Source organism: Aquarana catesbeiana, linkage group LG09 (assembly GCF_042186555.1).
Source record: "Aquarana catesbeiana isolate 2022-GZ linkage group LG09, ASM4218655v1, whole genome shotgun sequence".
Taxonomy (NCBI): Eukaryota; Metazoa; Chordata; class Amphibia; order Anura; family Ranidae; genus Aquarana; species Aquarana catesbeiana.
The window spans coordinates 57,770,791-57,790,900 of record NC_133332.1 but is presented as its reverse complement, the minus strand read 5'-3'; the positions used below and the strand labels follow the sequence as shown (position 1 = coordinate 57,790,900).

The 20,110-nt window shown below is 42.8% G+C and overlaps 1 protein-coding gene across 1 annotated transcript in view; it reads left to right on the top strand.

Moving 5' to 3' along the window:
* Positions 1-20,110, top strand: part of LOC141107677 (cytochrome P450 2G1-like) — a 54,447-nt gene that overhangs the window by 11,479 nt on the left and 22,858 nt on the right. Inside the window, exons 3-6 of the mRNA XM_073598581.1 lie at positions 4,367-4,516; positions 5,135-5,295; positions 14,757-14,933; positions 19,015-19,150. Of these exons, the coding sequence (XP_073454682.1) occupies positions 4,367-4,516; positions 5,135-5,295; positions 14,757-14,933; positions 19,015-19,150 (624 nt within the window). The remainder of the gene's footprint in view (positions 1-4,366; positions 4,517-5,134; positions 5,296-14,756; positions 14,934-19,014; positions 19,151-20,110) is intronic.

Below are 20,110 nucleotides of genomic sequence, written 5' to 3'. Positions count from 1 at the left end.
AGTAGTGTAAATTAAGACGCTCTCATTGACTATAATGCAAATCTCTAAGTAAAGCGATTGGGGCGACTTGAGGGCTTACAAGTCGGATCCCAAGTCGTTGTAGTGTGAACCGACCCAAAAGGTAAAAAAGGCATTTATTATGTTTCTTTATCTCTATACACTAATGTTTTGCCTTGCTGGATTGTTTTACAAGGTGATCGTTTACAATCAATTTAAGGTAATGGGAACAGCATTGATTATCTGGGAGTGTCACTTATCTTGGAAGTGGGGAGCAGCACTGGAAATATACACTCACCGGCCACTTTATTAGGTACACCTTGCTAGTAGCGGGTTGGACCCCATTTTGCCTTCAGAACTGCCTTCATTTTTCAAGACAAGGTGTTGGAGACATTCCTCAGAGATTTTGGTCCATATTGGACATGACAGCATCACGCAGTTGCTGCAGATTTGTCGGCTGCACATCCATGATGTGAATCTCCCGTTCCACCACATCCCAAAGGTGCTTTATTGGATTGAGATCTGGTGACTGTTGAGGACATTGGAGTACAGTGACCTCATTGTCATATTCAAGAAACCAGTGGTGAGATGATTTGATCTTTGTGACATGGTGCATTATCCTTCTGGAAGGAGCCATCAGAAGATGGGGACACTGCAGTCATAAAGGGATGGACATGGTCAGCAACAATACCCAGGTAGGCTGTGGCATTTAAACCATGTTCAGTTTGTACTAAGGGGCCTGAAGTGTGCCAAGAAAATATCCTCCACGCCATTACACCACCACCAGCCTGGACAGTTGATACAAGGCAGGATGGATCAATGTCTTCATGTTATTTACACCAAATTCCGACCCGACCATCTGAATGATGCAGCTGAAATCGAGACTCATCAGACCAGTTTTTCTGATCTTCTGTAGCAGGACCCCCTTGGGAATTGCTTGGATTTACCTGCTCATCTGCACCACCATGACCCTATGAACATTCCAACCCACCTGACACTCTGGGTTCAGACATATTTGCACCACCTTAAAGTAATAAGTCAAACAACTCCTTTATATTCTATTAACGTTTACTGGAATAACTCAAAAAGATTATGTTGCACAGAGGAGGAAATAGATCAGCTGAGCTTTGGATAACAATCCTAGCTCAGCAGAAGAATTCCTCTACAATAATACAAGTTAAGACAATTTGGCAATAACAGAATATTATATACACATATGTACAATGAAATACCACTTGAACATGACCTGAATGGATAAGCAAGAGTTAAGCATTCATTTTGGCAAAACTTCTAAAGGGAAACCCAGGCCGGCCTATTTAACCTTTAATCCTAATGAAAGATCAAGCAAAACAAGAATGGTATGAGGGCCCTTTAACTGCTTCAGCCCCGGAAGATTTTACCCCCTTCCTGACCAGAGCACTTTTTGCGATTCGGCACTGCGACGCTTTAACTGACAATTGCGCGGTCGTGCGACATGACTCTCAAACAAAATCTATGTCCTTTTTTTTCCCCACAAATAAAGCTTTCTTTTGGTGGTATTTGATCACCTCTGCGATTTTTATTTTTTTGCGCTATAAACAAAATAAGAGCGACAATTTTTAAAAAAACGCATTATTTTTTACATTTTGCTATAATAAATATTCCCCAAAAATATATAAAAAAACATTTTTTTTCCTCAGTTTAGGCCGATATGTATTCTTCTACATATTTTTGGTAAAAAAAAAATCACAATAAGCGTTTATTGATTGGTTTGCACAAAAGTTATAGTGTCTACAAAATAGGGGATAGTTTTATGGAATTTTTATTAATAATTTTTTTTTCACTAGTAATGGCGGCGATCAGAGATTTTTATTGTGACTGCGACGTTATGGCGGACATGTCGGACATTTTTGACACTGTTTTGGGACCATTGTCATTTATACAGCGATCAGTGCGATTAAAAATGCACTGATTACTGTGTAAATGACACTGGCAGTGAAGGGGTTAACCACTAGGGGGCAGGGAGGGGTTAAGTGTGTCCTAGGGGAGTGATTACTAACTGTAGGGGGATGGGCTAGCAGTGTCATTACACTGATCACTGCTCCTGATTACAGGGAGCAGAAATCAGTGACACTTGTCACTAGGCAGAACGGGGAGATGCTGTTTACATCAGCATCTCCCCGTTCGTCCCCTCCGTGAGGCGATCGCGGGTATCCCCACGGTGACTCACGGAGCTCCCGGCCGGTGTGCACGCAATGGCACGGCTGGGAATTCAAATGGACGTGCCTGTAAGTCCATTTGCCCAGCCGTGCCATTCTGCCGACGTACATCGGCGTGCGCCGGTCAGGAAGTGGTTAAGCAGTAATGACAGCAATGATGGTCTTCACCGGCAGTCGGAGCTCATTAACTATATCCAATAAAGTGCAGTAACAGGGTAATGGTATTTTTTGGAATGGTTGAGGCTAAAGGTGTCTATGTATAGTGTTCGAATAGAAGTGCAGTAAAGTATTCCCAAGGTAAAGCTGTCTGCACAGTGTCCCAGTGAAGTAACAAGGAAAAGTTTGCAAAGGTGGGCAATTGCCCTCTCACCAATGACCAGGCCAATTCAATGCCTTCAAAACAGCGACTCCCGGAGAGGCGTCCTTGCAGCGGATCCGCTTGTGACGATCACCGGCTGCGAAGCACGAAGTGCAGGTTGGCGGACTGCAGAGTTGATGCTGGATAGATGTCTGTCGAACAGCAAGCAGTGTTCCGGGTTGGAATGTTGTACCCCGCATGGTAGGCCGCGACCTCACTCTCCCTGTACAGAGAGGCCCAAGAAGAGGAGAGCGCGGGGCGGATCTCTGGACTCTTTTATAGCTCTTTCAAGCAATCTCCCTGATGGTAGCAAAGATCCCTGGGATATGTAGTCTGGGTGTATAGTTATGCAAAGCAATTGCCATTCTGAGGAACTACTAATCCCACAATCCCTTTGGTTTGGCTCACAAATATGATGTCAGTTAGTGAAGCTGGGCACTAGAGGGACAATACGATACAAAGAAATGACGGGGAATCGCTGTGCTTTGTAATTGTAGTCCACATTGCTACACTTCTATAGTCCAATTTTGGTGAGCCTGTGTGAATTGTAGCCTCGGTTTCCTGTTCTTAGCTGACAGGAGTGGCAGCCGATGTGGTCTTCTGCTACTGTAGCCCATCTGCTTTAAGGTTCGATGTATTATGGGTTCAGAGATGGTATTCTGCATATCTTGGTTGTAACAAGTGGTTATTTGAGTTATTGTTGCCTTTCTATCATCTCCAACCAGTCTTCCCATTCTCCTCTTACCTCTGACATCAGCAAGGCATTTTTGTCCACACAACTGACGCTCACTGGATATTTTCTTTTTTTCGGACCATTCTCTGTAAACCCGAGAGATGATTGTGCGTGAAAATCTCAGTAGATCAGCGTTTTTTTAAATACTCAGACCAGCCTGTTTGGCACCAACAACTATGCCACATTCAAAGTCACTTAAATCCCCTTTATTCCCCATTTTGAAGCTCAATTTGAACTTAAGCAAGTCGTCTTCACCACGTCTAGATGCCTAAATGCATTGAGTTGCTGCCATGTGATTGGGCAATTTGTGTTACCAAGCAATTGAACAGGTGTACCTAATAAAGTGTCCGGAAAGTGTATATTTGAAATATATTTGTATGTGGAATTCACTGTTATTGCAATATTAATGTGGATTCCATATGTTGCTTTTTTGTACGTTTATAAGTTGATTTATGTCGGATCAATTTATTATGTTGAATTACTTCATTATTTACACAGTATAACACTTCGTTCTTACTCTGGACCTGCAAATATTTATATATTTTGTTCAGGAATTATTTATATAATTGATTTTCCTAGAGTTTCGCTGAGCGCAGACTTGTTATAGGTTTTAGAGTATTACTGGTAAACAGAATTTTAACCTCTTTAGAAGATGAAATAGTTAATATCCATGAGCTTTAATGGACACAATTATGGATGCGTCGGACGCATGGATTCCAATAGGATTTTTTTTTTAAGCCTGAGCTCTAATTGGCTTCAGAAAAGGGTGAACTCGGGCAGCAGAGCACTGTGCCCCAAGTCCACCCACTTGTGTGACAAAGTGAATTGATATTTGCTATTGTCTTCCTGATCCTCCTCCCGGCCAATCAGGAAGCCCCGATTGGCCAGGGAGTCTCCCATGGGGGGGTGATAGCGGCCCTCTGTCTCCCGTGGGGGGGGATCACCGCCATCCGGGGTGTTAGTTTGCTCCCCCCCCCAAAAAAGAAACGAAAAAAAAAGCCGAAACTGGTTATTTCACTTTTCATATGATAACTGCAGTTTTCACTCCTTTTCTGTACATGTCTGATTATTGTTTTGCAGGAATCGTCTTCAGCAATGGGGAACTTTGGAAAGATTTGCGCAGGTTTTCTCTCACCATGCTCAGAAATTTTGGGATGGGGAAGAAATCTATTGAGGAGAGAATACAGGAGGAAGCTGGGTTCCTGGTGACAGAAATCAAATCTCTAAAAGGTACAGTATGTTGTCTGCTTGTGTGTGTCCTGGATGGAATATGAAAATGATGTACGTGCAGTGCAAAATAAAAAATTCAGTCGTGTTTCTCAGAGAAAAAATGGATACATTTTAGCTTGATTTTCCCAAAATGGGACTTATTTAGGCATCTGAAGGAAAATTGTTGTTGTTTCCTATAGCGACCAATCCAGTTGTGAAAAATCTGTTTCACTGCAGCATGGACGAACAACAGAACAACAGTCCTCCTTCTGAAACTTAAAATATAACACTCTATTTTTATTGTTTCATTGCATATCAGATGTTGCCCACCTCATATGCCCATGTACCCCCACATTCAGAGTTTGTGTTGGTGGTTCGGCACTGGCTGATCTGTAGCCCCACTTGGAGACTGGATGTATTTACCTATCCCTCCAAGCCACAGCAGGATTTTTATTAGGTACTGCCATGGAAGGAGTGACAGACTTCTCTGGGATTTGGCTGTCATTTGGCCCCCAGACCCCATAGTTTAATACTACAAAATAACACTTATATGCGGCAACGGTGTTATAAACATACAGTGTGAAGTATAGGAGTGTTGCAAACCTGTACAATGACTAGATTCTTTCAATTTGCCTGCAGAAAAATCCATCAACCCAACAAACCTCCTAGTCCAGGCTGTTTCCAATGTCATCTGTTCTATAGTGTTTGGAAACCGTTTTGAATATGATGATCAGAAATTTCAGCAACTCTTGAACTTGTTTGCTGCAACATTCAAAGACATTAGTGGCTCTTGGGGACAGGTAGGTGATGTGGATGCTTCATGGCTTACTGAGGAACATTGATCTTAAAGAGGAACTTCTCTCCCTTCCTTTTTCACACTCTTACCTCCTCTTACCTTCGACCCTTGGTTGTCCACAAACAACTCACCCACTAATTCAATCTAGCCTTGTCTGGTGTAAGTCAACATCTGTCTCAGAGTGTCAACACACTCTGGGTCCCACACCACCATATTCTTGTCTGATGTCATCAGCGTGTTACTGGCACGTGAACAGTGAACAGTGCAACATAGATTGCTCTGAAGAACCCTCATGGGATGACATCAGTATTCCAGGAGGCTTCAGGCAGAGGGTTTGACATCAAGTAAGAACATACAGGACCCAGTCCTGCAGAAAAGCATCACTCCCAAAATTCTACCAATTGCATAATGGGGATAGAATAATGGTAAGATATGAGGGAGGAGAAGGTGAAGGTCTACTTTAAATCAAATCTTTGGATCAGTGTTTTAAGACTTGATGCTGAAATATTCAATCTGGATAACATTAATAAAACAGGCATACAACAAAGCTATTAACTGTTGAAATTATGGTTAAAAAAAAAACGGTGGTTACCAAATTCTAATGAATGATATAGGGCAGGAAAAGGCTATTAAAAATTCTCACTATCCACTTTCCTCAAAACTCTTGTCTTTTTGTAATAATTAGCTGACGTAAATAGCTAATGCCGCGTACACACAAGCGGAATTTCCGACAGAAAGAGACCGATGGGAGCTTTTCAACATATATTCCGACCGTGTGTATGCCCCATTGTACTTTTTCTGTCGAAAATTCAGACTTATGCCTTGTTTCCACTGAGCGGTTCGGTTCAGTACGGTACGCTATTTTGAGTGTTTCCATTATGAAAGCGGCCCATACAACTGAACCGAACCACACCATTCTGGGTCCTGCTTCAGATGTGGGGCCATAGAAAATGGTACGGTTCATTTAGGGCGGAGCTACGATACATTCCACTGATTGGCAGACGTGTGACGCCATGCTAGGCATTTTTTCTAAACCCACGTATGGCCCCTGGCGGTCCGACTTGCAGTGGAAATGCTCATCTGAATAGGCCGGACCATTTTAGGCCTTCCAAACTGTACCGACCCAAACCGATCCGCTCAGTGGAAATGAGGCATAAGATAGAGAACATGTTCTATATTTTTCCAACGGAACAAATTACTATCGGAAAAACCGTTCGTCTGCACCAAAAACGACGCATGCTCTGAAGCAAGTACGAGACGGAAGCTATTGGCAACTGCCTATTGAACTTCCGTTTTCTAGTCCCATCGTACGTGTTGTACGTCACCGCGTTCTGGACGGTCGGAATTTGATGTGACCATGTGTATGCAAGACAGCTTGAGCAGAATTCCGTCGGAACTCCGTCGGAAAAACCTTTAGAGTTTATTCCGACGGCAAAACCGGTCGTGTGTACAGGGCATTAGTATCTCATTCCCTATGAAAAAGTATGCAGATGACTTATTATAACTCTTGCTTTTCATTATAAATTATGTATGTACAAAAATAGATATATTGCGGCTTATCAATGCTTAAAATTTTATCTCACCTATTTGAAAAAAAAGGTGATGAATTTGAGCAGTTCTAAATGGTCAGCACGGTCACATGCCAGCAATCACCAATCAGAAGTGCTGTGGTCTGTCCCAGCATCCCTAGGGAAAGAAGAGGAAGAACAGCATGGTTTTCGAACCCCAGGACCACTGCACTGGGCTGTGTGGATGATGAAACTGTATTAGCCATGGAGGTAAGTGCAGTGGGGACAGGAAGGGTGGGGTGGGTGTAGGGTGTTAGTTTACCTTTTTTTTTCTGAAAAGGTGCATTATCACTTTAAATATGGGGACTGCATTCATTGTTTTTGTTCTTTGGTCTTTTTTACTTTTTTTTTTAACCGGTGATCCAGCCAGTAACACACTTCCTCTCTTATTGTGCCTCCGTTCTGGATGGAGAAGCAATGGAAACACCTTTGGACAAAAGCATTGTCAATCTGGGGAGAGGGTAGTGTAAAGCCTCGTACACATGATCAGATTTTTCCGACAGAAAATGTGTGATGACAGGCTGTTGGCGGAAAATCTGACCGTGTGTATGCTCCATCGGACAATTGTTGTCGGATTTTCCTCGGACACATGTTGGATAGCAGGTTTTAAAATTTTCTGCGGACAAATGTCTGTTGTCAGGTTTTATGAGCGTGTGTACACAAGTCCGTCGGACAAAAGTACAAAGTACAAACACGCATGCTCGGAAGCAAGGACGAGCCAGAAGCGGTCGCTCTTGTAAACTAGCGTTTGTAATGGAGAATTAACATTCGTGACGTGGCAAATTATGAAATCTCCAAATGCTTTTTTTTTTTCTAGTGATATCAAGAATAATATATATATATACATATACATATATATATATATATATATATATATATATATATATATATTTTTTTTTTTTTTTTTTTTTTTTGGGCAAGTTACCACAACACCATTATCCCGTAGTTTTTAGGATTAAAGATATAACTATGTTGGTGTCCCTTGTCAATTTTATATTGTATTTTTTTAAATGTAACTGCCTACTCCCTAAGGCCCCTTTCACACTGGGGCGGTGGGGGTGTCGGCTGTAAAACAGCGCTATTTTTAGCGCTGTTTTTCAGTCGTTTTTGCGGCTGTATTCGGCCGGTAGCGGTGCGGTTTTAACTCCCGCTGGCGGCCGAAAAAGGGTTAAACCTGCTCGTACAGCGCGGCTATAGCCGCGGTATTACCGCGGTATAGCCGCGCTGTCCCATTGATTTCAATGGGCAGGAGCGGTGAAGGAGCGGTGAACACACCGCTCCTTCACCGCTCCAAAGATGCGGCTCTCAGGACTTTTTTTACCGTCCTGCCAGCGCACCGCTTCAGTGTGAAAGCCCTCGGGCTTTCACACTGAACAAACAGCGGAGGCTGTTTAGGGGCGGTTTGCAGGCGGTATTTTTAGCGCACTAACGCCTGCAAACCGCCCCAGTGTTAGCCAAGTATTATTCTCCACACTTTTTTTTATTGTGCATTAAAAAGAGAAAAAAAATTAAATTAGACATGCTATCTGCCAATAGAACTTAACCAAAAAGTGCATTCTGTGCATCCAAAAATATAGAAAATATACCAAATCAAATCATTATTCAACCAAAAAAATAATGTCAAAGCAATAACTCCAAGGCCAATAATAAATAACACGTTATCTCTTCCGATTCCACAACATGTCTGGTTGACAAACAGTCGTTCAGAAAATAACTGAAAAGCGCGAAATGAAAAACGTGAAATGAAAAGCGCCAATCAACACTCACCAAACTTCTACTAACTCGAAATTAGCAGAAGGAGCCCAAAGGGTGGTGCTAAAGAGCTGAAAAACCATGTAGTACGTCACTACGTTTGTAATTGTGTGCCATGTGTATGCAAGACAAGTTTGGGCCACGGCTTTGTTGGCCAACAATCCAATCGTGTGTAAGAGGCTTTAAGCCTTGTACATATTATCGGATTTTCGTCAGGAAATTGTGCGATGACAGACTGTTGGCCTAAAATCCGACCGTTAGTACGCTCCATCAGACAATTGTTGTCCAACTTTCCGCCAACAAATGTTGGATGGCAGGCTAGTAAATTTTCGGCGGACAATGGTCTGTTGTCAGATTTTCCTATCGTCTGTACACAAGTCCATCACACAAAAGTTGAAAGTACAAACATGCATGCTCAGAATCAATGCTCACCAAACACGAAATTAGCAGAAGGTGTCCAAAGGGTGGCGCTCAAGAGCTGAAATTCCTCGTAGTACGCCACTACATTCGTGTTTGTTGGCCGACAATTGTGTACTGTTTGTATGCAAGACAAGATCCTGGCACACGCCCTTCGGACAGAAGTCTGACGTTTTGTTGGCCAACAATCTGATCGTGTGTACCAGGCTTTTAGATGTAAATTCGAAAATATGCACTGCGCTACTCAACAAATTAGGAAAAGCTGCAGGCACCACAATCAGACAAATTGAGTGGATAATGGAAATATTAAGTGCAGCACTAATCCATATTATGTGTATATATATTAAAAATAGTGCAAGTATAAAAAGAGTAAGTATAACACATTGACTGTGTAAAATAAATAAACTGCTAGTTGCAAACACCAATAATTGAATATAAATACAATTCATAAATAAACATTACTATAAAGTCCATATATGTGAATTGGCATTGTGAATAAATGACCCTTGAGGGAAAAACAAAAAACAGTTCAAACAGGTGAAAATGAGATCTCAAGTGTTTAGGAAGAAACCAATGTTGAAATTGAAAGTATATTAAATCCTCTGAAGTAAAAGGCCACTATCCAGTAAGAAATCACCATAGATTGTGAATCCACCACCAATGAAAAAAATGGATACTCTTAGCCAGGGCTTTTTTTCAGCAGGAACTAGGGGGAACTCAGTTCCACCACCTCTGGCTCAGGTCTTCTGCTCCCTGCTCACCACTATCACTTGGTAACACTGAAGTCCAGCTTCTGCGTTTACAAGTGATAGCTTATCTCCAAGTAACTCCCACAGGTCAGATCCCCTGCGCAGATCCCACTGAGTGCCAGACAGGGACAAGGGAGATACAGAACAGGTGCCCATGGTTCAGTGCAGTCATGGGCAGGAGAGGGTGCGTGGTAGGCTGCACCCTCTGTGGTCTCCATTTTTTCCCTGGTGACCAATTGATCCTACTGCATGATCTCCCTTGCAAGTGACTGTAGTATAGTATGCTGGGAGGTACTACAGCCGGATAGGGGCTTCAGCTTAACCACTTCAGCCCCGGAAGGATTTACCCCCTTCCTGACCAGAGCACTTTTTACAATTTGGCACTGCGTTGCTTTAACTGCTAATTGCGTGGTCATGCAATGCTGTACCCAAACGAAATTTGCGTCCTTTTCTTCCCACAAATAGAGCTTTCTTTTGATGGTATTTGATCACCTCTGCGTTTTTTATTTTTTGCGCTATAAATGGAAAAAGACCGAAAATGTTGAAAAAAAATGATATTTTCTACTTTTTGTTATAAAAAAATCCAATAAACTCAATTTTAGTCATACATTTAGGCCAAAATGTATTCTGCCACATGTCTTTGGTAAAAAAAAATGTCAATAAGCGTATATTTATTGGTTTGCGCAAAAGTTATAGCGTCTACAAACTAGGGTACATTTTCTGGAATTTACACAGCTTTTAGTTTATGACTGCCTATGTAATTTCTTGAGGTGCTAAAATGGCAGGGCAGTACAACCCCCCCAAATTACCCCATTTTGGAAAGTAGACACCCCAAGGAAATTGCTGAGAGGCATGTTGAGCCCATTGAATATTATTTTTTTTTGTCCCAAGTGATTGAATAATGACAAAAAAAAAAAATTTACAAAAAGTTGTCACTAAATGATATATTGCTCACACAGGCCATGGGCATATGTGGAATTGCACCCCAAAATACATTCAGCTGCTTCTCCTGAGTATGGGGATACCACATGTGTGGGACTTTTTGGGAGCCTAGCCGCGTACGGGGCCCGGAAAACCAATCACTGCCTTCAGGATTTCTAAGGGCGTACATTTTTTATTTCACTCCTCACTACCTATCACAGTTTTGAAGGCCATAAAATGCCCAGATGGCACAAACCCCCCCCCCCCCAAATGACCCCATTTTGGAAAGTAGACACCCCAAGCTATTTGCTGAGAGGCATGTTGAGTCCATGGAATATTTTATATTTTGCCACAAGTTGCAGGAAAATGACAAACTTTTTTTTTTTTTTCACAAAGTTGTCACTAAATGATATATTGCTCACACAGGCCATGGGCATATGTGGAATTGCACCCCAAAATACATTCTGCTGATTCTCCTGAGTATGGGGATACCACATGTGTGGGACTTTTTGGGAGCCTAGCCGCGTACGGGGCCCCGAAAACCAAGCACCGCCTTCAGGATTTCTAAGGGCGTAAAGTTTTGATTTCACTCCTCACTACCTATCACAGTTTTCAAGGTCATAAAATGCCCAGATGGCACAAAACCCCCCAAATGACCACATTTTTTAAAGTAGACACCCCAAGCTATTTGATGAGAGGCATGTTGAGTCCATGGAATATTTTATATTTTGACACAAGTTGCAGGAAAGTGACAATTTTTTTTTTATTTTTTTTGCACAAAGTTGTCACTAAATGATATATTGCTCAAACATGCCATTGGCATATGTGGTATTACACCCCAAAATACATTCTGCTGCTTCTCCTGAGTATGGGGATATCACATGTGTGGGACTTTATGGGAGCCTAGCCACGTACAGGGCCCCGAAACCAAGCGCCGCCTTCAGATTTCTAAGGGCGTAAATTTTTGATTTCGCTCCTCACTACCTATCACAGTTTTGAAGGCCATAAAATGCCAAGATAGCACAAACCCCTCCAAATGACCCCATTTTGGAAAGTAGACACCCCAAGCTATTTGCTGAGAGGCATGATGAGTATTTTACAGCTCTCATTTGTTTTTGAAAATGAAGAAAGACAAGAAAAAAACATTTTTTTTTCTTTTTTCAATTTTCAAAACTTTGTGACAAAAAGTGAGGTCTGCAAAATACTCACTATACCTCTCAGCAAATAGCTTGGGGTGTCTGCTTTCCAAAATAGGTTCATTTGGGGGGGTTTTGTGCCACCTGGGCATTCCATGGCCTCCAAAACTGTGATAGGCAGTGAAGAGTGAAATCAAAAATTTACGCCCTTAGAAAGCCTGAAGGCGGTGCTTGGTTTTCGGGGTCCCGTACGCGGCTAGGCTCCCAAAAAGTCTCATACATGTGGTATCCCCGTACTCAGGAGAAGCAACTTTATGTATTTTGGGGTGTAATTTCACATATTCCCATGGAATGTTTGAGCAATACATCATTTAGTGACAACTTTGTTAAAAAAAAAAAAAATTGGTCTTTTTCCCGCAACTTGTGTCACAATATAAAATATTCCAAGGACTCGACATGCCTCTCAGCAAATAGCTTGGGGTGTCTACTTTCCAAAATGGGGTCATTTGGGGGGGTTTTGAACTGTCCTGGCATTTTATGCACAACATTTAGAAGCTTATGTCACACATCACCCACTCTTCTAACCACTTGAAGACAAAGCCCTTTCTGACACTTTTTGTTTACATGAAAAAATATTTTTTTTTTTGCAAGAAAATTACTTTGAACCCCCAAACATTATATATATTTTTTAAAGCAAATGCCCTACAGATTAAAATGGTGGGTATTTCATTTTTTTCACACAGTATTTGCGCAGCGATTTTTCAAACGCATTTTTGGGGGAAAAAACACACTTTTTTTAATTTTAATGAACTAAAACACACTATATTGCCCAAATGTTTGATGAAATAAGAAAGATGATCTTAGGCTGAGTATATGGATACCAAACATGACATGCTTTAAAATTGCGCACAAACGTGCAGTGGCGACAAACTAAATACATTTTTAAAAGCCTTTAAAAGCCTTTACAGGTTACCACTTTAGATTTACAGAGGAGGTCTACTGCTAAAATTACTGCCCTCGATCTGACCTTCACGGTGATACCTCACATGCATGGTGCAATTGCTGTTTACATTTAACGCCAGACCGACGCTTGTGTTCGCCTTTGCGCGAGAGCAGGGGGGGCAGGGCCACCTCGGGCACCGGGGGAGGGGTCTTGCACCCACTCCATCAGTCCAGTGTACCTCTGTTACGTCACTCTCAGTAACAGAATGGGGTCCTCATGCGTGCTCTCACTTAACTCTTCTCTTCCCATTCCTTTTGACCAGGCCATCGATCTCTGTAATGTGGGTTTGCATCTGGTTGCTACTGGATACTGACCACTGGGGAGGGAGCCAGAACATTGACCCCCTTGCTACTGGAGGACCTGTCACCTTCCAGGTAGCACACGTAAATACTAGTTGCTTGTAGCTTGTTCCTTCACTTAGTTACCCTTAGCAACTACACTCCTCTTCTGGTCTTTGTCGAGTTAACCCCTTTGTAGCAGTGTTGCTTCATACCCCACATGTGCTTCACAGACCCAGGTTCTTTGGAATACTCCAGAACCAACATGCACCCCTTTGAATAACTTCAGACCAGGCTCATAAGGGTTAATATAACTTTACTGAACATAACGCGGCATACAGTTCAATATGAACAACGTCCTGTCCTTGATCCTAACTAAGACAATGTAGTGACCAGTGGAATTGTTTTTTTTGGGGGGGGGGGGGCAGCATGATGCCACCGACACCCCCCTGTCCTCGGTCAGTCGGTTGGTGGAGCGGTTGGTCGCACTTAACCCATCGTGGCTTCCCATGCTCGGCGGGGGCCTCTCGTTCCCCTTCTCTCCACTGGTCTCCATGGCAGCGGCACCTTCCGATTCCTCCCTCCTTCTCGGTGACCAATCGGGAGTCTTCTCTTTTCGGCCAATAAGAAAACGGGTCTCACAATCGCTTCTGTTTGGCTGGTTTGAGAATCAGTGTTACAACAGCAAATATTAATTTGCTGTTGTAACACTTGGGTGGGCTCATGGCGCAATGCTCTGCGCCACAAGCGACCCTGTTTCGAAGCCGATTAGAGCCTATGGTTCTAATCGGCTGCTTAAAAAAAAACACCCCCACTGCTGTAATTCAGGCGCCCCGCGTCCTGAAAGGGGCCTGGGCGCCTGAATAGGGGGTGGCCGTGGTGGTCATGGATAGATTCATGCTATGCATGAATCTATTCATTATTCATATAGGGGGTGGCTAGGATAGAGGGGGCGGCGCCCGGGTGCCCTAATAGATGGGCCGCCACTGGTAGTGGCCCAGGCATACCTCCATGAGGTGAGAGTCCACTATGGTATTGTCCTTGACTTGGATGCTGTCCATAACCTTCCATTTCTTCACTGCCACTCTTGTGCCCGCAGGTGATTCTACAACACCCCTGTGTCTAAGCTCCTGTTCTACAGAGCTCATGGATCTAAGCTGTCCCCCTATTTATATCACAGGTGGGCCCACCAAAACCAAAAGCCCAGGAACTGAGCTGAAAATGTTTAACCCTTTCCCCAGCATGGGCTGGCTACTGGACAACTAACTGCACACACATTTTCAACCTGCTTACAGGTTTGAATAAATGAAAAAGTGATCATTGTAAACAGCTCTGTCAGGCTTAAATGGTTTATCTCAAACCTCTAACTGCCACTTTTCTAGACAGCTTGGTATGTTAAAGGAAGACTTCCTGTTCATATCAATGTGTGGATGTAAAGGAAACAAAAAGCCAAAAAAAAAGAAGATGAATGCAGCCACTACATCTAAGAATTGGTAAGCTGCAATATAAAGCATTTTTGTTTTGGGGTTTAATACTGCTTTACTTTTGATGAATATTTTCAAGAATGGCACCACAACCTGAGCTTTGTATTTTTTCTAATTTGGAGGCTTGTAAAAAATACTTCCTTTGTGCATGGTCCAGTTGCAGGAAATGCTCCCAGAAATTATGTACTACATTCCGGGACCTCATCAGAGAGTAAACAGACATCTGGATAAACTGAGGAAATTCATCTTAGAGAGAGTGAAGATGAACCAGGAGACCTTGGATCCCAATTGTCCTCGGGATTACATTGACTGTTTTCTTACCAAGCAGCAGCAAGTATGTGAATTAACAACAATAATATGCAATGGTATGATAATTGCAGGAACCTACAAAAAACAATCTAAATTCTTTAACCTCTCCCCGCCAATCTGGACAATATATGTGGCCTCTCAGCTGGTTGTATTTCTGAGTAGTCACAAATATGTGGCCCTATGTATACACTTTACTGTGCTGAGAGCGAACTCCCAGCACAGTAACAAGCGTGTACCAGAAAGCTCCCGATGCATATTGCAAGCTTTCCAATCATGTGACTGTTGTGACTGCCAATCACAGCGGTCACATGATCAGAATGTCCGCCTCTGCCTCCCGGCATTTAGATCCACTTAAAGGGCCAAGAGGTGGCGGTCGGATGGGGTTAACCCAACTGCAACAAAGTAAGATCTGCCCATGCCATCATACACCAATGTGAGGAAGATGAATCTCCAACTGAAAGCTCTTGAGAAACCCACAATTCCATGAGAGTTGGTCTCCAGAGTCCAGTGCTGTGCTCCATTAGTTGATCCCACCAACCCGTTCATCACTAAGGCTGGGTTCACACTTGTGCGATCACATGCGATGTCTGTGCGATGCGAATTCAGCCATAAAAACTGTTTGGCTGAAATTGCATCGCATTACACCCATGCATTCCGATTCTCGCACCATTTCACAGTTCGCACTGCGATCTGCAAACCGATCTGGGGGTGTCATTAAATTTAGATTAACACCCCCAGTGGATTTCAGATGTCAGTGTGAATCGCCAGCGATTCAGGTGTGATGCAGGAACCCGCACAGGAATCGCTCTGGTTCCTGCATCGCACCAGTGTGAACCCAGCCTAATGGACATAGTGACAATGTAGAGGATGGTGAAAGGAAACACCGAGCACAACAAAGAACACAGGAGATTGACAAAACCAGAACTGTGAATTTCTGTAAAGACTTAAAGCGTTTGTTACCCCAACACTTCATATTCCTGATATGTGCCTGCTATACCATGCACTTGTATGAGAAAGTATCCTGTTATCTTTGTATTGCTTCCTTTTGTGTGAAATCCCTGGTGTTCCTGTCAGTCCCTCTGCTTTCCTATTAACAACTGACCACACTAAGCAGGAGAGCACACTGTGGTCAGTTCTCTATCTATGCTGGGAACTCAGCCTGCTCTCCTCCAATAATCAGACTTGTCCTGAAACACCCCCACTGCACAGGCTTTCACTGGGAAGCTTAGTGTGCTGCTGCTTCTCCTCCCCCAGCTCTTATGCAGCTGAGAACTTTGGGAATGTGATCACTTATAAAAAAAAAGTGAAAAAAAGGTATGTATAATATTTTTTTTATATCTATACAAAAATGTTTTGCCTTTCATTTATATTTTAAACTGAATGGGTTGTTTTACAAGGTGATCATTTACAATCACTTTAAGTTAGTGATTCCCCCCATTCCATGATTCCTTCTTCCCCATCAGTCTCCTCATGCATCACTAATTTACTAACATACATATCATTATGGATGTCACACCACTTTCTCAAACTGAATGCATCCGAATATTATTTCATAATATTTCCTCCCCCATGTGCCTCTTCCTCTGACTTCGCTATCAAGTTTGATGGCACAGATATTAGTCTATTCCCGCATGCCAGGGCGTTAGGTGTAATCCTGGACTCTGAATTCTTTTTTCCAATCAATATCCAAATTTTGCTGCCTCAGCCTTCATCATATCTCAAAAATATACCCCTTCTTGTAGGGCAGGGGTAGGGTAATGGGGTGACAGGGTGGGGGTCATGTCCTCTATGTTTCCCTCCTTATTGGGCACCAAGTAAGGGTCATGTGTTCAAAAATCAGGACACATACACCCCAAGAAAATAGTCACCATATACTGGACCGTGCGGTTTTCAATCAGTCAACAATCTTTAAATCAAACCAGTCTAAGGATTAAAATATACATTTTATTTATTGTTCCAATTAAAAACAATTACAAAACACTCCCACATCTTTCCCAAATAAAAGACAACATTGTCTTGGCCATGAAAAATTAACTATGTCCAGACACGTAGAGTGAATTATTCTCAGACCAGAAAACAAATGATGGTATGCAAAGAGCCTCAACCAATGAATAGATCCAGTCCAAGTGTAGCCCTACCTCCGCAGAGGCTGCAGATGACTGGGTTCCCCACTCCTGCACAGCCAGGCAACAAGCATTTTCCACACTTTCTCCAGTCTTTGAGCTTGGTTTTTGTTGTTTTATTAGAGGTAATAACTTGGATGAAGAATAGAAATAATGGGATGCCCAGCTTAGCTTGCAACAAAACAGGAACAACTTCCTCTCTATATACATGCTCCCGAACTGTCCTCCTTCTGAGCACTGATCATCTCTGATTAGTTAAAGATGCAGAAGCCCCTTAAGGGCTAGGAACTCTCAGTCATTTAGCCCAAAGTTTTTGTATTCTGGAGTGCCTCCAACTCCCCTGTAGACAATGTAGTAGAGGTTACACAGATGGATGCCAATGTTCTAATGCATACACGGTCTTTTGATTTCATACATTTGGACCCCTTTGGGACATCTGTGAATTATTTGGTGCCCAAAAAGTCAGAAGGATCGTGAGGCCCTGCTTTCACGGTCTGTATTCGTACTACGGTCTGTCTATCCCTGACTGTGCTGATGTACAAACACTGTGCTCCTTGCTCTTGCTGCCTCCCTTTTAAACTGCAATACTGTCAGGATCCTCCCAGGCCAGCCCGGACTCCGGCCAGGGATTCTGCTCAAGGGCCACCAATAGTCTCCTCAGCACTCCATCTCCATCTTCCACTCAATTCCCAGCCAACATCACTCATCCATAACTCTAACTCTGGCTCAGACACCATGCCAGGCCCACTGCCTGGGTATTGTCTGAGCTCCCTTAAGCATGCAGATCAACCCTCCTGGCCTCTGCCCTCCAGTTTCTAGAAGTTTCTCCAAACTCCCAGAACCAGGGAGAGGCACCAGAGTACTACCTGTATAAGTCATCCAGCCCTGACCTGCAATAAACCTTTGACCCAGATTCAACCCAGGTATCATCATTCATATTCTCTTTGCAGCAAAACGCCTTCTAATGTGTAAAAAGAAGACAGATAAATCAAAAGTCCATACTGTAATATAGGATGACAATTTGTATATCACTATCTCTGTCCTTAATCTCTATTATTGTTGATATCTGCCTCTCCCTCAACCTATGGAATCTTATCATTCGATCTTCTGGAATGTCCAGCGTTCTAACATAATTAGCCGATACCTTGTTCTAACAAACGTGAATGGCCTTTGTACTGACACGCTCACACTCTCATTCATGTTTGTACCCTCCTCTTTGTTTTTGGAGGAATACTCTTATCTGTTTATACCTCTTGTTAAAACCCAATAAAGATCTATGTGAAATAAACCTTTCTCTTCACTCCTTCCCAAGACCTCCTGCTCTGTTGTTCCCTTGTCCCCTCCTCTCATGTTCACCTCCAGGACTTCTCTAGAGCCTCTCCCCTCCTCTGGAACGCCTTACCCCAATCTGTCTGACTATCTTCTACTCTCTCCACCTTTAGGCAATCCCTGAAAACCCATCTCTGTAGAGAAGCCTATCCTGCCACTTCTTAACAACTGGACTTTTACTTTCTAAATCAGCTGTTACCTCACAGTTATGACCTTTTGAACTTGACCCTCTCTTTTAGATTGTTAGCTCTAATTAGCAGGGCCTTCTAATTCCTCTTGTATTTCATTTTATTGTAACTGTACTGTCTGCCTTCATTTTATAAAGCATTGTACTAACTAATGGCACTATATAAATCCTGTATGTTAATAATATTAATAATAATAATTATGATTGTGTTTGGTAGGGCATTAGAATGAAGCATTTTATTCTTTGTAGGGTAATATTGTATTACAGACATTGCTTTATTGTCTATTTTTCTACTCATACACATATTTTTCCTCTTCTACACCAAGCAAGGGCACGCTTTTGCGATCACCACCCAATGAAGTCTCTCCTCTTCCTTTACAACTCCAAGTCAGTTTGTTCTGTACATAGACAAATCTTGAGTTCCTATTTACTAATATTATTATTATCATGCTATTTATTGTTTTCAGGAAATGGGCAATTCACACTTTGACACAAGAAATATGATGCTGACAATACTCAACTTGTTCTTTGCTGGAACTGAAACAGTCAGCAGCACCCTGCGACATGGATTCCTTATACTTATGAGATATCCTGAGATACAAGGTAAATACTGGGGAGAACTCAGCAGTAAAAAACTCATAAAAAGAACAAGGGGGGTGCCTTTGTCTATTAAAAAAAAAATCATATTTTAGTTTAACCATCTAAATTAGTTGGAGCAAGAGAGATGACTCCTAACTTAAAGAGGAAGTAAACCCTGGTGGGTTTTTCTTCCTTTTTTTGTTCCTGCAAAGTAAAGGCATAATGTGCTAGTATGAATGTGACACTTACCTGCAAACGAAGCCTGCGTCGTCCCTGCTGCAGGCCGCATCAATATTTGCCTGTCTTCCTTTCTGGGCCGCGGACTCCGGCTCTGTGAGTGACCAGAGCCGCATGCGTCCGGGAGCCACCGGTCACGGCACACTCGCCTGACAAGCGGGCGGCTGTTTCTTCAGAGCAAATGCGTCAATGACATCAATATCTCCTGAATGGTGCATGTTTAGGAGATATTTACAATACCTATAGGTAAGCCTTTTTCTAGGCTTACCTATAGGTACAACTTCCCCATGGAGGTTTGCCACCTCTTTAACCTTCCTGGCGGTAATCCCGAGTGTGACATCGGGGTTAATTTTCAGTACCAAAAGTGGTAACCCCGAGCCACACTCAGGATTATACCGTAGTATCCCTGTACTGTTACTTACCTTGTCCCTAGGATCCCCCGATGTCCTCCCGCTGTGTCCTCCGGGGGATGCCAGCATCCATCTTCTGGGTTCCCTTCCCTGTGAGCGCTGCGACGCAAGGGGGCAGAACCAGGCGGGAAATTCAAAAAGTTCAAAACATAACATTACATTAGAGCAGAGATATGCAATTAGCGGACCTCCAGCTGTTGCAAAACTAAAAGTCCCGTCATGCCTCTGCCTCTGGGTGTCATGCTTGTGGCTGTCAGAGTCTTGCTATGCCTCATGGGACTTGTAGTTCTGCAACAGCTGGAGGTCTGTTAATTGCATATCCCTGCATTAGTGTATC